Genomic DNA, 17,952 nt, shown 5'->3' with positions numbered 1-17,952 from the left:
TTACCTAGTTATTTACAGTGAACATTGATCATAAAGTGTTACCTTAACCAAATTAAACCATCCCTTTGTCAACTCTTAAATATTAGTGAATATTGCTCCTTCCCTTGAGCAAAAGCACAGTGTCATCTTTTAATTTGCAATTCATGTATTAATAATTGCTGTGATATTTGTACAGTGAAATGAAACATGTTGCAAACCAGGATGACATTTCAGTATTCAAATTCATCTAACTAAGAGTAATCTGAATTCACAAGACCTACAATCAAAGAGAAAAGTGACAAGTGCAAGGGGAGTGATAGATAGATGAAAGTACTTTTGACAAAAGCTGTGAAGTGAGTTCCCACTGAGGGATGATTTTCGCTAGTCTCCAGGTATAACATTATGCACACTGATGAGCTGATCAACAGTACAGAACTTCTACCCAGCTGTAATCAAGAGTGATTGATGGTTGGGACAAAAAAAGTTGATTATCATGACAAGACCACTGATGCAGAGAAAATAAGCAGTGCTGGAGAAAGGAGAAATCCTATTCTCAGAATATCCCTAAAGACTTCTTTATAAGGCATACAAGAAGGCGTTTTATGCTTTTAACAATGTGCTCCAGTACAAATGCAACCTATTTATGCAGCAGTGTCGCCACCAACTACACACTTAAACCTGAAGAAACCTAGCAGAACAGGATTTGTAAGTCATTTCACTCGAAACTCATTTTTTTCAAAGCTCTATCTATCAAGAGTGCAGGTCAATACTATGAATACACCTGTATGTTTGTTCTTGCAGAAAAAAAGCATATTTCTGAGAGCTGCAGGGGACTCATTTGAAACTGCCTTTTCGGATTTCATCTGCAGAAGCAGCGAGTCCCTGGTGGCAATTTTAGACCTTTAAATGCTTCGTTTTCAATTCATATCAAAACAGAAGCTTAATCTAAAGTGACATACCTTTATAAATACTGTTTCAATGTAAAGAAAAACGCACTTAGCTCAAGATAAGCATAGTTTAACGTTGGTATTTAGTTCAGTTTCCAAATTGCACTTTTTCAGCATGTATTAATAATATGAGCTCTGAGAATCTGAAATACTATTCCAAGTAAATTTAGTCAGCAGCAAAAATTCAGCACCATAGGTTTTTGCACCGAAATTGGTTCATACAACTTACAGTATGTCCAATGTACACAAACTTTATCACAGGTAAATACTGCTGGCCAACTCACTGAAGAAATACTAAGATAAATGATGACTAAATGAAGCTGTGTACATGTGCCAATAATATTGCTATTTTAATATTGTGGAGTATAAACAAACCATAATAATAATAATAATAATAATAATGCCGTTTAGGGCTTTAAAGGTCAGCACCAACACTTTGAATTGTGCTCGGCAACGTACTGGGGGCCAATGTAGGTCTTTCAGGACCGGTGTTATGTGCTCTCTGCGGCTGCTCCCAGTCACCAGTCTAGCTGCTGCATTCTGGATTAGTTGCAGTTTCTGGGTCACCTTCAAAGGTAGTCCCACATAGAGTGAGTTGCAGTAGTTCAAGTGTAGGATAACCAGAGCATGCGCCACTCTGGCGGGACAGTCTGTGGGCAGGTAGGATCTCAGTCTGCATACCAGATGGAGCTGGTAGACAGCTGCCCTGGACACATAATTGACCTGCGCCTCCATGGACAGCTGTGAGTCCAAAATTACTCCCAGGCTGCGCACCTGGCCCTTCAGGGGCACAGTTACCCCATTTGGGACCAGGGAATCCTCCACACCCGCCCTCCCCCTGTCCCCCAAGAACAGTACTTCTGTCTTGTCAGGTTTCAACCTCAATCTGTTAACCGCCATCCATCCTCCAAGCACCTCCAGGCATTCACACAGGACCTTCACGGCCTACACTGGTTCTGATTTGAAAGAGAGGTAGAGTTGGGTATCATCTGCATACTGATGAACACCCAGCCCAAACCCCCTGATGATCTCTCCCAGTGGCTTCATATAGATACTAAAAAGCACGGGGGAGACGACGGAACCCTGAGGCACCCAAGTGAGAGCCCAGAGGTCTGAACACTCATCCCCCAACACCACTTTCTGGACACGGCCAAGGAGAAAGGAGTGGAACCACTGTATAACAGTGCCCCCAGCTCCTCTGGACGGTGCAGAAGGATATCATGATTCATCAAAAGCCACTGAGAGATCCAGCAGAACTGGGAAACAGCTTTCACCCTTGTCCCCAGCCCACCAGAGATCATCGACCAGCACGACCAAGGCTGTTTCAGCCCCATGATAAGTCCTGAACCCCAATTGGAAGGGATCCAAATGGTCCCCATCCTCCAGGCATGCCTGGAGTTGTTCAGCAACCACCTGTTCAATCACCTTGCCCAAGAATGGAAGATTTGAGACTGGGAAATAGTTGGTCATATCGGCCAGGTCCAAAAATGTTTTTTGTTTTTTTTAAAGAAGCGGTTTAATGACCACCTCTTTTAGCAGGGCTGTGAGGATTCCCTCACAGAGGGAGGCATTCACCACCATGCAGAGCCCGTCGGCAAGCGCTTCCCGGCTCACTTTTATGTACCTCTTGCCATCAGCCCACCCCACCCCCAATTTGGCCAAACATTCTCAATTGAGAACCTTCTGACTGGCTCTAGATGCAGAGGGGGCGCGGGGTGTGTTTGTGTGTGTGAACTGAGCTAAAGTATTCAAATGGTTTTTACAGCACAACAGGGCCATCCAGTTTCAGACTGAGTTCAAGCACTATTACCAACTTCTAAAAGTATGTCTTAGGAAAAAATATGGTAATGTTTCAAAATTTGCAGCACATGCCTATAAAAGCAGAAGCCATCGCATATCCCAACTGTGCAAAAATGTATTGGGATGTTCTCATATTAGTCAAGTGTTCTGTATAAACACAGGGCATTCTCCAATATTTGATTAGGCTTCCTAATGCAGAATATCAAGATGTTCGGATGTTCTGTACGCTTTCTGTGTTATATCAATACGAATGTCAGATATTCACTGAGAATATTCGCATGAACAACGTCCTAGTATTCCCTCCCTTTTCATTACAGTGATACCCCGGGTTACGTATCCCTCTGGATACGTAATCTTCGGGTTGCGAACGTGGCAACCCCAGAAGTGTATACTTCTGGGTTTTGCCACACGTGCGTGCGCAGAAGCGGTCTGCGCACTGCGCAAATGCTCAAACAGGTGCCTCCGGTTATGGACTTTTTGGGATACGACCAGGCCTCCGGAACAGATCCCGTCCATAACCAGAGGTACCACTGTATTTTTCAGTTGCCAATATATGCCAGACTTTGTAGAAAAGCAAGAAAATAAGGTTGTCATATTCTGAAGAGCAAAAAAGAGGACTTCTAACAATGGATCACTATGATGGCTCTACCCATGAAAAAGAAGACATGTCCTGGAAAAAGAGGACATATGGCAACCCTAAAATATGCCAATGTATCACACACATGAGAAAATATCAGGAATGTTACATCCAAGTGGCAAGCCACCAGCCCCCCAAACCATGTCCAGCTCTTCCCCAAGCCTTTTCCCCCTGCCCCTTAGACCCCTACCACATTTGCCTGTGCTGCTGAAGAGAAGTTTCCCAGCACTGTGGTTTGTTTTCTTCCAGTCAGCCTAGGCACCTATCTGCTTCCATATAACTTTATCTATAGCTATATATAATTCAACCTGTGGAACTGAAATTGCAGAAAGGAGAACCAAAAGAGAAAAGCTGAGCCGATGAGTATCAAGTAATCATATACATTATTGCTCCATAACCATGAGGCAAATGTGAAATAATATCATACAAGTTCCATTGCCAAAAAAGCAAAGTAAAGCAAAGCAAAAACCCAAACCCATTATCTCATGCATACATATTTTTAAGAAGATATAAATTATCTACTTACATCTGAATTAAATCTCAACTGGCAAATGTTGCACGATATGATTTGCTTTCTTCTGTGAGGAAGAGGAACCCCAAACGTATGATTTATTACAGCTTTTTGAATTGGGTCCATCTGCAACAAAAGGAGGAGAAATAAAAGCTTTTCTATTCTCTTGGAAGTCTGCCAATTTTGCTAACAATGCTTAATGGAATTTACATACTGCCAATGGATCGTATCCAACCAAGCTTTGCACAGAGTAGACCCACTGAAATTAACAGACTTACATTAGCCATGTCCATTAATTCAAGTTTATGCTGAGTATGACTCCCACTGGATACAACCCAAAGTCTTATTTTCTTTTTAAACATTAGCAGTACAACCCTTGTAGGTCTTTACTTACAAGGAGCTTTACTTCCAAATAAGTGTGCACAGGATTGCAGCCCAAGATAGCACTATCTTTCTATCTGTATAGATGTAGCAATTTTATTTTATTTTTTAAGCAAAAAATAAAAATTGGGTTCAAATGAAACAAAGAGCTCTGAAGGGTACATCGGACACAAATTTGGAAAATCTCATTGCAAGAAATTGATGGATCCTAAAGAAATGTGCTGAACATTTTGACATGTCAAACTGTTCTTTCTTAACTTTAGTTAGCTACTACTCAAGATCTGAATGTTTCCTCCCTTGCTTCAGTGTTAAAGAAACTCGCTGCAACATTCACATATTTTGTGTTTTTCTAGCACAGAAAGTGGGGTCATTTCTCCTTCTTGGCTCTTTTGTGTGTGTGTCTGCAGTAACTCTCAAGTGGGAAGAATATGGCGAAAGAAGCATGCTATCACAGAAATTAAGATAGAAGACTCAAGGGAAAATAGAAAAGAACCAGTAGTAGAATGGATTATTGTGTCAAGGACTCATTGTGCAGTTACTTTTAGCTCTCGCTTGCTTCACAAGATTTCTGAATCATTAAGATTTTTTTGATGTTTAAATATTTATTATTGAGCAATGAGAGACATATTTTGCATTTTATTTGAAGTGCAAAAAAGGATAAATATATCACAGATGCAAAGAAAAATTCTTTATTTTTGCAATATGGCCAACCTATTTCAGCTACAAATGCTTTCCTTGTCTCTTTGGGAAGCAATCTCAAAACTTTCTGTTCTCAAAGACTAATAGGGCAGAATCGGTAATAATATAACATGAAAGCAGAAAGGCATGGAAGAAGAAACTATCGCCACACATGTCGCTACCCATATTGCAGAATCACTGCTCCACAGAGGGAAAACAATAGGGCTATGCTTGTATAAGCATGCAAGGACTGCAGTGCAATCAAAATTCAAGCAGTTGAAAATGGCCACAAAAGTGGCAGTTGGAAAAAAATGGGAAGACTGCAGAGGAAACACAGAAATGGATCTGGAGTTATGTCATCTGAATTCTCCAGAACAACTGAATAAGAGAACTGTATATGGAGACCTCCAATTTGCCACCCCCATTTGCTGGTGGTGGATTGGGACGAGCCATTTTGGAGGGAGTGCCAGGTCTAATGAGCACAGCAACTCTTCTCAGCAGATCTTGCCCCTATGAGGCAGTTGTGGAGACTGAAGGTCCCCGCATTCCCACAGCTGCCTAAGTCTCCTCCTTCCCCAGGTCCTTCCCAAACCACCTGAGACCATGCTGGTGTGCCTGTCTCTGTTGCTCCCTCTTCATACCTCTTCTGGTCCTGGGAGATCAGGGGGGTGGGGCAGGAAGCTTGTCATAGCAGCAGGGGGCGGCACCCTGGCTTCTTCACCAGCCCGACTTATCTCTGCCTCTTGGCCTACCTCGTCTCCTGCTTCCGCTTCCGGACTTCTCTCTGGCACAAACTCTCCCTGCTCACTAAACCCTGTGACCTTTTCAGCTTTCTATACCACCAACTCCTAGTCTTCTCCCTGTTCTCCATCTGACCACTTATTTATTGTCATCCCACCACCAATTCCTGGGCTCTGCCTGAGCTTTCTTTCCTTGGGGGTTCCCAAGAGAGAGAGTGTGCCTTGTTGCCATGGTAAGTCTCCCATTCCCACTCCAAATGACAGGAATTGCTTTATACCACCTACTTTGAGTTCCTTTAACTCCCTTTTTGGGGGTTTGTCTGAAATGCCCATCCCAAATCAGGTGAACCTCAAAACAGTGGGAAAAGGGATATCAATTCGAGCCCAAACCTAGTAATAATAACTGCAAGCACCCTTAAATCTGAATTTAATGCTGACACGTTGAATCAAATTCTGCATTCATGATCTCTTAAAACAGAATCCATGACCATTTTTCAAGCACAGATATGAAACACATGAGTCAGCTGGTTTTTCTTTGTATGGAAGGGATCCTAGGAAAAACAAACATCTCTTGAGATCAAGCACTATAAATAGGACACGAGAACATTTATTATTATGGTACTGATTATGACCTGGGACTGACTGCACATCAAAGGCATAATAATCTAGCCCCCGGTTCCAGAAGATGCCACCCTGCATCCCAACAGAAAAATCTACTGGGCTTACCTATGTCAACCGAAGCACACAGAATTTTCCTATACGGTACTGTACTCACAAAGTGTATTTCTCTTATTAAGGATCTAGGATTCGACAGGCTACAAAATGCATCTCTAAAATGTGAACCTCATGATTTGTGCTTGTAGTTCTATATGCAAAGAGGTTTGGATGGCAGCCAAAGTGATTAAGAAAAGCCGGTTCAGATGCAGAAATCTCTACTCTGCCAATTGCTGTTTGATACAGCAAGTCAGAATTGCTTTTCCAAATATAACTCCATAAATCCCAGTCCCTACCAAAGCCAGGGCAGACAGGCAAGTGAGGGTGAGTGCACTAGAATTATATTAGGCTCTAGGATTTTCTCCTAGAGTATTTTTGTGGGGAGGGGGAGGGGAAGGCTGCCAACCTATAAAGTTTAAAATAAATATTAGATAAGTGCCCAAATGTTTGCTACAGGAAAGGGATGCTGGCAAGTGGACCAGACACACACTCTCACCCATACACATTTGTGAAGTCTGTTTGTTCTGTTTAGGTGCTTTTTAAAGGTTGCAAGCTGTGACGGATTGACTTGGTGGGCAAAAGAACTCCAGGGTGCAGAGAGTTAAACCCCAACCTCCTGGATAAATGACGCATTCCATTCCTGAGGGGCGGGACTGCCAGGAGTTTAAAAGGAATGGGAGGCAGTTAATTCGGGGGAGAGGGTTGTGGGAGCGAGGGAGAGTGTGGGTAGGCGTAGGAGATCTTAAAGTGTTCTGAGGAGTTTAATTGAATTATATTATCTTGCCATTGTTAATTGAAACTAAGAATATGATCTAAGAGCCTGTACACATGAAACCATTACGCATTTAAAAGTCATCTAGTCTAAATAAAGCTTTCTTAAATGTTAGTGGATGTGCTTAGTTATTCCAGCTGGGTATCTAAACTCACAGAAGTGGTGGCTCAATAGAGGACAAAACTTACCTCCGGAATAGAGGCAACGGTTTGTGTCTTAGAGTTACACGGAGGAGGCTTAGGAGGATAACCTGGGGTGCTACAAAGTTGCCAGAGTGGAAAGGGCAAACTTTTGCAGTGGGGAATCAATCTGACTGAGACCCTTTACTGTAGGCAAGAGGTTAGTCCGTCAAACAGCCTAGAGTTTATCAAGATACCAGGCCACGTAAGCTGGAAGACTCTCTTTACTAAGGAACCCAAGTAACAGGGGTTTATTTTAAGGCGGCAGGATAAGTGGGGGGGGGGTGGTTTCACCCCTGGATTCCTGTGTCGCATTTTTTGTAATAGAGAGGGAGGACATTTTGTCACATAATTGGTGGCAGCGGATCCCCGAAAGTTTAGTGACAACGCCGGGACTGGGTTTGTCGCATATTTATTGGTGGCAAAGTCCTTGGGTTCGTCGCACAAGCCTACATGCACTTACGTGGGGGTAAATTCCATTAAACTTAATGGGACTTACATCTGAGTAGCAGGATGCCAACATGATTTGCCTGAACAAATGTTGCAGGGTAGGTTTTTGTCTCAACACAGGTAAGACAAACTTCAACTGGATCCTTTACTTAATAATATTACTTGCTACAACAGAAGCAAGGAAGAAAGGTGAAAGAGAAACTAAACTCACAACAAGCTATGGGCCCAAGCATACCCAAGAGTTCCCAGACTCATCTTTATGACTTACTTGTAGCTGCCTCCAAGGAAAATGCCTGCTGACCTAAAGTTGGTAAGACTAAGCCTTATAGCTATGTCTGCCATCCTGGAGGTGAGACAAAGCACCTACTCTGCAACATAGAATAAAGGTGGCATGTATTTTGCTCCACTGGCAAAAGGGGCATACAACTTGGGCACAGATGATTTGGCCACTATACTCCCTGATCTACACTCTACATGGGTCTGCCACTGAAGATAACTTGGAAACATCGACTGGTCACCCTTTCCCTCCCCCATTCAAATGAATGTTCAAAGCCCTAAACAACTTAGCCTCCATCTCACAGAATCAAAGTTGGAAGGGGACCTGAGAATCGTCTAGTCCAACCCTCTGCAATGCAGCTGCCCCTTACGGGGATCGAACCTTTAACCTTGGCGTTGCCAGCACCACACTCTAACCAACCATCTAAATCAGGCGTAGGCAACCTTGGCCCTCCAGATGTTTTGGGACTACAACTCCCATGATCCCTAGCTAACAGGACCAGTGGTCAGAGATGATGGGGGAATTGTAGTCCCAAAACATGTGGAGGGCCGAGGTTGCCTACGCCTGATCTAAATGATGGTGTCCTCCCTACAGACCTTCTGAAACATTAAGATTGGTAGTTTTGCCATACTAGGTAGCTTGGGGGGGGGGGGGGAGCCCAGGAGAGGACATTCTTTGTGACATTGTGGAAATCCCTTCCCACTTTCGCTATGCAGGTTTTTTGTATGCCTAACCTATTGAATGTCTGCCTGTCAAAAAGCAAGAGCTTCGCTCTCTTCCAATGCCAACCTGGATGCATGTAAACAACCCAAGTTTAATGAGTTGTGAACCGGTTACATCACTGTAGCTCTTTGTTCCATTGCTCCTAGGCTAGCAATGCTATGTTCATTGCAAAATCAGGCATGCAGTTTCTGATTGAAGAGGTCAGGAGTCAAAAGAGAATTAAGATTTACAGCAACCAAGGTTCAGGTGCACATGCTTGGATAAATTCCAGATTAAACTGTTAAACAGCAAGTACCGTATTCTAAGAGTATGTCTTGTGATTATTTATTTATACCTCATAATAACTGCAGCAATACTCTCAGCAAAGGTCAAAAAGCCACCCTTCTCTTTTGTTCTTTTTTTCTATTTCTGAGCAAAAAAGGCTTTGAAGCTTTGCCATGGATACACCCATTTAAGAATTTAAACCAGCAACAACAGCCCATCCCCAAGGATTGGCCTATTTTTCTCTCAAGGGTGGGAAAGCATTTATTCACACACATCCTCTCCATACATTGCTGCTACTGTCAACTTCCCCTTCGTACCCCTGGCCACACGTACACCAAATTTTCTTTATTAAATAAAAATAACCAACACACCAAGAGACAGGATTACCGAGGGTTGTTGTGCATTATTTCTCCCTCTCTCAGCTTCCCCTACCCCCAAATGTAGAATATCAACACTGGGTGAATTTGCAGAGCTGGTGTAACCCATTATTCTCAATCACAACACCCCCCCCTCTCAAAATATGGGTAGTGGTACCCTCCAACATTCTGCATGAAAATAGGGATATTCTGTGGTTTAGAATGAAATGTCTCTATTTTCATGAGGAATGTTGGAGGGTACTATGGAGGTACAATGGTGAGTTTCATTTGTATTTGTGTCAACAGGGTAATTTTTGTAAAGGTAACGTGTGTGTGTGTGTGTGTGTGTGTGTTGGAATTAAATCAAATCTGAGGGGAGCAGAACCATGAACTTCTACTTTTGCTGCTACCTTTTACTTTAGTCACACAGCCATAGCTATACTGAAATACACCCCAGATTTGACAATTATTTCCCTGGGCAACAATCACTTCTGCACCAGGAAAGACAGGAGTGTGGGGGTGGGCAGCTTCGAATGAGTGGAAGTAATTCTCCATTGTCTGAATCTAAAGAAAAATCTACAGTGACCCACATACAAAGGAAGCTCATAGAATGAGTTCAAAATGACACACGTCCATTGTTTAGAGAAAGGATTCCTGGGTCATTTTGAAGCCGTTTGAGGGTTCTAGATTTCTCTATAAGCATTCATCAGTAGAAACTCTGAACACTCATTGGCTAAAAACACTGAAAGGCAGGAGGAGGGCGGAACCTCATACTACATGAATATAATTTAAAAGTACATGGATACCTGTGAATATCAATGATTTCACCAGTACAAAACCAATGCGGACGACCACCTCAGACCAAAAGCATGCCCACACCATATATCTCAATAAAGTATCTCCAGCATTATAGCTACAACATCTATCAGATAATTTCTTATCTTTAGTCTCTTCTTCAAGAAAGAACAAAACTATGCAGCCCTGTTCATTAAATGTAACAAACTATATAAGGTAAAGGTAAAGGACCCCTGACAGTTAAGTCCAGTCGTGAACGACTCTGGGGTTGCGGCACTCATCTCGCTTTACTGGCTGAGGGAGGTGGCGTTTGTCTGCAGACAATTTTTCTGGGTCATGTGGCCTGCATGACTAAGCCGCTTCTGGTGAAACCAGAGCAGCGCATGGAAACGCCATTTACCTTCCCACCAGAGCGGTACCTATTTATCTACTTGCACTTTGACATGCTTTCGAACTGCTAGGTTGGCGGGAGCTCATCCTGTCTCAGGGATTCGAACCACCGATCTTCTGATTGGCAAGCCCTAGGCTCAGTGGTTTACACCACAGTGCCACCCGCGTCCCTGTAACAAACTATAGCTAAGATCATTTCCACTGGCACTATATGTTGAATTTGGAAACGTGGCCTCCAGATTTTCTACTGAGCATGCATGGGGCCAGTGGACCCAGTTCCATTTTTCCCCATCTGCAGGTTCATATCCACAGATATGTCACATGAGCAGAGCTCACATAGCTGAATATTAACATTAAGATTTTAAAGATATCATACCATGGATATAGCTACAGAGAAAGTTTATATTGCTAATGAGAGGGAGTTCCTACATTGTGCGCAATCAGCAGATAACCTGGTCTGTCGATCCACATGGTCGTGTTAATAATTATTTCTAGAAATGCACATAATGTTACCCAGGACATCTCTATGCCTGTGAAACACGGCTGGTTTTCTCAGTACTCTATCCACCAGATCAATAATCAACATTGGGAATAAAGAAAAGAGCCAGCAGAGAGAACTTGCTTGTCAAAATATCTAATAATAGAAGAAAAAAGAAATCCCTATAAACTCATTTTAAATACAGATGGGAACCAATGATGCTAAGCACTTAAAAAATGCATGTTCTGGGTGTGCTGTCATGTATGACTCATCCCTTTATAGCTGATTTATTCAGTGTTTCTTCAGTAATTATGATAAATAATTAGGCAGTGATTTGAAATTCGACATAATAAGTTATAGCATTTTTACATATTTTTTGTGAATTGCTGCTTCTCGTCGTATCAATGAAAAGTGTAACACTATGATAAACTGCTTCTCACACATTAGAGATAGAAATATGTATCTGTTTGAAGCCATCAAATTCAGCCAGAAAAAAAACTGCCATCTATAGATAAAGCAACGTAATGAGCAGCTGCTGTCTCAAATGTTCCTCTTTTTGTGAAGGCAATCAAACTCTCCACGCCTTCCGTACCTACAAAGCCACCTCAAATTCTGTGGTGTCCAACTTTTTCATATTAAAGCTGTTAGCATCTGAAGCCTTGTGATAAACCAAGCAGATGCCCTTCATGAAAATGGCGTTTTAGAGGTACTTAAATTATCATATCACTACATCATCAAAAAATTCTTTCCTAATTTTCACAATCACTTTCTTGTATGCTTTCAAATTAAAGGATTCCGCCCAAGGCCTGAAACCGCCAAAGTTGTGACGTTTTGCTACGGGAAAGGCAAAACCTGCCAATGCAGGAAAAATTCATTTCCGGCCCTTCAACAGTGATCTTGACGTAGCAGTGCCTGCGTACCTGTGGAGAAGAGGTTAACCTGCAAAAGAAGATTTAATTGAGGGAGTGGAGGGTGGGAGAAGCTCTGGAGCCGACTGCCACTTCCCAGGTAAGCTACACCTTCTGTTGTGTGGGCAGGGCGGCCCATCCCCTTACCTGGCCAATCCCCTGGCAACGCCTCCCCAGGCAGGATTGGGCGGTTGACTGAGGTAGGCGAAGACCCCAAGCATCCAGCCTGGGGGGGATGAAGCCAGTCTGAACTACCAGGAGACGCACTGGGATCCAGGGGGCTGCGCGCGACCCCGCAAAAGTCGCCCCCCCATTTGATGTGGGAACGGTCCTTACAATGTCCTCTGTTTGAAGTGCTGTCAGAAGACAACCCTCTGTTTGAAGAAGTTCCCTACACTGTGCCAATCCATGTTCTCCTTGGTACTCTTTTCTTGCAATTACTCTTTTTGGTCATGTGCCAGTGGCCACACTAATTCAGGCATCCCTCTACCTGTAGTGACACAGTAATAGAACTACTCAAAGGAAAACATCAACCAGTGTGGTGCGATCACGATCACGTACATTTACTCTCCAACACTTACCAGTAATTATCTTGTGCATGCCTATGCTATTTGGCTGCTTACTTCAAAGGGTGACTTACTGCAGATGCCAATTAAACGGTACGGTGGGGCATATTCTGTTACACACACATGTAACAAAACATCAAAGGTATGACGACTGGATGTCGTCCAACGCATCAGAATTCCCCAGAAACTGGCTCCCAAACAAGCAAATTCTATGCTTACTTGGACAGGCAAAAAAACAAGAGATTGAAATAATAATTAAAGTGTCATGAATGTTTTCAAGTTTATTGTGAATTTCTGAACAAAATGCTGTGAAGGGTAATGAGCATTACATAACAGTTCCCAGTAGGAAGCTTTACATGTGAAAGATCTTCCTAGAGCTAGACCAAATGCAGTAATTGGCTTTTAATGACAGTACTGCCTTTAATCATTCATGGCAAACTAATACTGTATCTTTGCCAGACATAGAACTTGCTGTATGGACTTTATTAATTTCTTGCAACTGGGCCCTACAGGGAATATTCCTGCGAATGACTAAAGGTCTTCGGGGACCATTTACTACCGTATGTACACAGCTGCTTCAGAAATGTGATTATCTAAATAGAAAAATTACTACAAACTGTTTTTTTTGTTTGGGAGGGGGGAGGTCCTACTAGCACCCATGCCTATCATGATTCATGATGTGCCGTTATTGCAAAGAAGCGATGGAAATCAACCAACAATCAGCCAACACTGAGTATTTAAACAATGATGCCTATCAATAGGCCAGATGGGGTTAGCCTTCAGGTTTTTTTTGTTTAAAAGTTTTCTAGGCTACCTTTTAGGGTCAAGTCTTCACAAGACAGCTTCCAGTAGATAAGACACAATACATAATTGAAGTAAAAAACACCACCACCACCAAAATAGCACAAAACGCCATAAAACCATAGTAGAACCTGACAATCATTCAAAGACCTTGTCTGATTATTTCCCAACATATGATGGGGAGGACGAGGAAGCGTATACCGTGCCATACTGTGTCATACCATACCATACCATACACCATATTTATTTCTAGCATCATAAAAGGTAAAAGGGCCCCTGACCATCAGGTCCAGTCATGTCCGATTCTGGGGTTGTGGCGCTCATCTCGCTCTATAGGCCGAGGGAGCCGGCGTTTGTCCGCAGACAGCTTCCGGGTCATGTGGCCAGTATGACAAAGCTGCTTCTGGCGAACCAGAGCAGCGCACGGAAACACTGTTTACCTTCCCGCTGGAGCGGTCCCTATTTATCTACTTGCACTTTGATGTGCTTTCGAACTGCTAGGTGGGCAGGAGCTGGGACCGAGCAATGGGAGCTCACCCCGTTGCAGGGATTCGAACCGCTGACCTTCTGATCAGCAAGCCCTAGACTCTGTGGTTTAACCCACAGCGCCACCTGGGTCCCTTCCTGCAAAATACAACTGAGGTAACACCTGAAATACACTTCACCATCTCCCCCAAATACACCTTAACCTCTAGGAAACTGACCACATGTTATTAACCTCTGCATGTTGGACTGTTCGCAAGTAAATCAGTTCCAATATTACACCCCACGTGAATGACCAGCAGTGTCAGAAGTGAGACAGGCATTAGGTGGAGGCAAGGTATGCTCTTGCTTCTCCAGCACATCATTAGAGGAACAGTGAGACAAAATATCATTTGTGACTGCAGGATCCTGGCTCTGTTCAGGGTCACTGCCCCCTACTCCAGGTAGCATGAACAGAAGTGTTCGCTGACCTCCGCATGAGGTGATTGGGAGAGATTCAGGTGAGGTTTTTACAGTCCCAGGTTGTTATTGCGTGCTTCACAATGCATCACGAGGTGGATCAAAGACCGCCTCATTTCCTGAATCACTCTATGGACCTGGGTGTCCAAAAGAACACAGCAACTTGCCATTTAAAATAGAGTGAACACTGCATCTTGTTTTATTTAATTTTATTTAAAAAACGCTCACCCAACCAAGCTAGGAAAAGGTACTAAGCTCTAGTGGAGAGGAGGTGGAGTGGAGAGGAGAGGAGGGGAGTAGAGGGATATTTCATTTTGATGGGCAGGTCTGTGTTTTAATCACAGTGAATTATATTCCCAGGGCACCGCAATCATAGTGATTTGTGGGAGGGATGTTTGAGAAATTTAAGAGAGTAGAGACATTCTGCCTTTTCTCCCCCTCTGTTCAGTTGTACAGCGTCTTGTGATTTATTTGCTCCTTTTCATACTAACCCCTTTCTGTTTCTCAACAAACATCTGTTTTAATTGTTACTTTTTATTCCATTTGTTTTAAACTTCTCTTAGATTTTCCATACCTCTTTTGCTGCATGCATTTAGTGCCAATATCTTTTCTCCTGGCTTTATATTATAACTTGTTCCTCCTGTCTTCCATTGCAATGTATTTACGGATTCATTACATTGAATTCTGGCTGTCCAACATTATTAGCAAAGTTATTATTAAATTGCTCTCCCTTCACTTTTTAACCACTCAGCTAAGCCTCCTTATCCCTTAAGTAGGCTCCCAGTTGTGTTGGTCATTGATAGCCACTTACCTTGGGGCACCTCTAGCATGTTGCCAGTTTTCAGACTGAGTGCCCACAAAACACTACAGGTGGTTAAGTGATTTTTATTTCATCCATCCCACAATGTTCTGCCCTCATTCTGAAAGTTGGGGAGCTTTCTCCCCTCAGATGGAGCAACCATGAATAGCTCAGTAGATAAAGCACGAGACTTTTAATCTCAGGGTCATGGGTTCAAGCCCATGTTGGGCAAAAGATTCCTGCATTGCAGGGGTTGGACTAGATGATCCTTGTGGTACTTTCCAACTCTACATTTCCGTGATTCTAAATCATATTCCATTTAAAAAAAGCATTCTAAATTTTAAAAAGTGCTATACTTTTTCTTTTTTAAGGAACTATTCTAAAGATTCCTTCATGAAAGCCTTTGGGTAGATCTGCCTACAATTTGGGAGGCATAATCCTACAATTTGGGAGGCATAATAAGGATTTAGATTTGGTGGACAGAGTGCCTGAAGAACTATGGATGGAGGCTCGTAACATTATACAGGAGGCAGCAACGAAAACCATCCCAAGGAAAAGGAAATGCAAGAAAGCAAAATGGCTATCCAACGAGGCCTTACAAATAGCGGAGGAGAGGAGGCAAGCAAAATGCAAGGGAGATAGGGAAAGATACAGGAAACTGAATGCAGATTTCCAAAAAACAGCAAGGAGAGACAAGAGGGTCTTCTTAAATGAGCAATGCAAAGAAATAGAGGAAAACAATAGAATGGGGAAAACCAGAGATCTGTTCAAGAAAATTGGAGATATGAAAGGAGCATTTCGTACAAAGATTACCATAATCAAGGACAAAAGTGGTAAGGACCTAACAGAAGCAGAAGACATCAAGAAGAGGTGGCAAGAATACACAGAGGAATTATACCAGAAAGATATGGAGGTCTCGTACACCCCAGGTAGTGTGGTTGCTGACCTTGAGCCAGACATCTTGGAGAGTGAAGTCAAATGGGCCTTAGAAAGCACTGCTAATAACAAGGCCAGTGGAAGTGATGATATTCCAGCTGAACTATTTAAAATCTTAAAAGATGATGCTGTTAAGGTGCTACACCCAATATGCCAGCAAGTTTGGAAAACTCAGCAATGGCCAGAGGATTGGAGAAGATCAGTCTACATCCCAATTCCAAAGAAGGGCAGTGCCAAAGAATGCTCCAACTACCGCACAATTGTGCTCATTTCACACGCTAGCAAGGTTATGCTTAAAGTTCTACAAGGCAGGCTTAGGCAGTATGTGGATCGAGAACTCCCAGAAGTGCAAGCTGGATTTCGAAAGGGCAGAGGAACCAGAGACCAAATAGCAAACATGCGCTGGATTATGGAGAAAGCTAGAGAGTTCCAGAAAAACGTCTACTTCTGCTTCATTGACTATGCAAAAGCCTTTGACTGTGTCGACCACAGCAAACTATGGCAAGTTCTTAAAGAAATGGGAGTGCCTGATCACCTCATCTGTCTCCTGAGAAATCTCTATGTGGGACAAGAAGCTACAGTTAGAACTGGATATGGAACAACTGATTGGTTCAAAATTGGGAAAGGAGTACGACAAGGTTGTATATTGTCTCCCTGCTTATTTAACTTATATGCAGAATTCATCATGCGAAAGGCTGGACTAGATGAATCCCAAGCCGGAATTAAGATTGCCGGAAGAAATATCAACAACCTCAGATATGCAGATGACACAACCTTGATGGCAGAAAGTGAGGTGGAATTAAAGAACCTTTTAATGAGGGTGAAAGAGGAGAGCGCAAAATATGGTCTGAAGCTCAACATCAAAAAAACCAAGATCATGGCCACTGGTCCCATCACCTCCTGGCAAATAGAAGGGGAAGAAATGGAGGCAGTGAGAGATTTTACTTTCTTGGGCTCCTTGATCACTGCAGATGGTGACAGCAGTCACGAAATTAAAAGACGCCTGCTTCTTGGGAGAAAAGCAATGACAAACCTAGACAGCATCTTAAAAAGCAGAGACATCACCTTGCCGACAAAGGTCCGTATAGTTAAAGCTATGGTTTTCCCAGTAGTGATATATGGAAGTGAGAGCTGGACCATAAAGAAGGCTGATCGCCGAAGAATTGATGCTTTTGAATTATGGTGCTGGAGGAGACTCTTGAGAGTCCCATGGACTGCTAGAAGATCAAACCTCTCCATTCTTAAGGAAATCAGCCCTGAGTGCTCCCTGGAAGGACAGATCGTGAAGCTGAGGCTCCAATACTTTGGCCACCTCATGAGAAGAGAAGAATCCTTGGAAAAGACCTTGATGCTGGGAAAGATGGAGGGCACAAGGAGAAGGGGACGACAGAGGACAAGATGGTTGGACAGTGTTCTCGAAGCTACGAACATGAGTTTGACCAAACTGCGGGAGGCAGTGCAAGACAGGAGTGCCTGGCGTGCTATGGTCCATGGGGTCACGAAGAGTCGGACACGACTAAACGACTAAACAACAACAATCCACTGAAAATGGACTTCTGCGCCCATAAATTTCACCCAGAGATGGAAGATCCCTACCCCCTTCAGTTGAGTGGGGGGGACAGAGCTTCAGATAAGCCTGTCCTTGTGAAATGACCACTTTAACTAAAATTCTGAAAGACGGCAAGCTTCATCCCCTCAGACTTGGCAACTATGCTTGCAACTGCATCAGATTCTGGCAGAAACTTCACACACACACACACACACACACACACACACACACACACACACAATCCTGGCTGAATCTTAATGGAATTTGGCAGATTTAATCCACTCTGGAGGAGCTGCAAATTTGCCTGCAAATTTCATCCACTTATGAGAAGGAAAAGAGCTACAGTCAGTTTTAGGTTCCCCATTATAGTAAATGTGGGA

The 17,952-nt window shown here is 43.0% G+C and overlaps 1 protein-coding gene and 1 long non-coding RNA gene across 13 annotated transcripts in view; one reads left to right on the top strand and one right to left on the bottom strand.

Annotated features, from left to right (window-relative positions):
• Nucleotides 1–17,952, bottom strand: part of ZNF385D (zinc finger protein 385D) — a 410,947-nt gene that overhangs the window by 83,364 nt on the left and 309,631 nt on the right. For 8 of the 11 annotated variants that reach the window (XM_060280667.1, XM_035129146.2, XM_035129148.2 and 5 more), the window contains one exon: nt 3,890–4,000. The exons of the other annotated variants lie outside the window; for them this stretch is intronic. In XM_060280667.1, the coding sequence (XP_060136650.1) occupies nt 3,890–4,000 (111 nt within the window). The remainder of the gene's footprint in view (nt 1–3,889; nt 4,001–17,952) is intronic. 11 annotated transcript variants of the gene reach the window in all.
• LOC118091789 (uncharacterized) overlaps nt 1–17,952 on the top strand; it is a 145,662-nt gene that overhangs the window by 114,845 nt on the left and 12,865 nt on the right. For both annotated transcript variants that reach the window (XR_009558378.1, XR_004693440.2), the window contains exon 4: nt 11,863–12,079. This is a non-coding gene — a long non-coding RNA (uncharacterized LOC118091789). The remainder of the gene's footprint in view (nt 1–11,862; nt 12,080–17,952) is intronic.

Source organism: Zootoca vivipara, chromosome 12 (assembly GCF_963506605.1).
Source record: "Zootoca vivipara chromosome 12, rZooViv1.1, whole genome shotgun sequence".
NCBI classification, from domain to species: Eukaryota; Metazoa; Chordata; class Lepidosauria; order Squamata; family Lacertidae; genus Zootoca; species Zootoca vivipara.
This window is presented reverse-complemented; position numbering and strand designations above follow the sequence as displayed.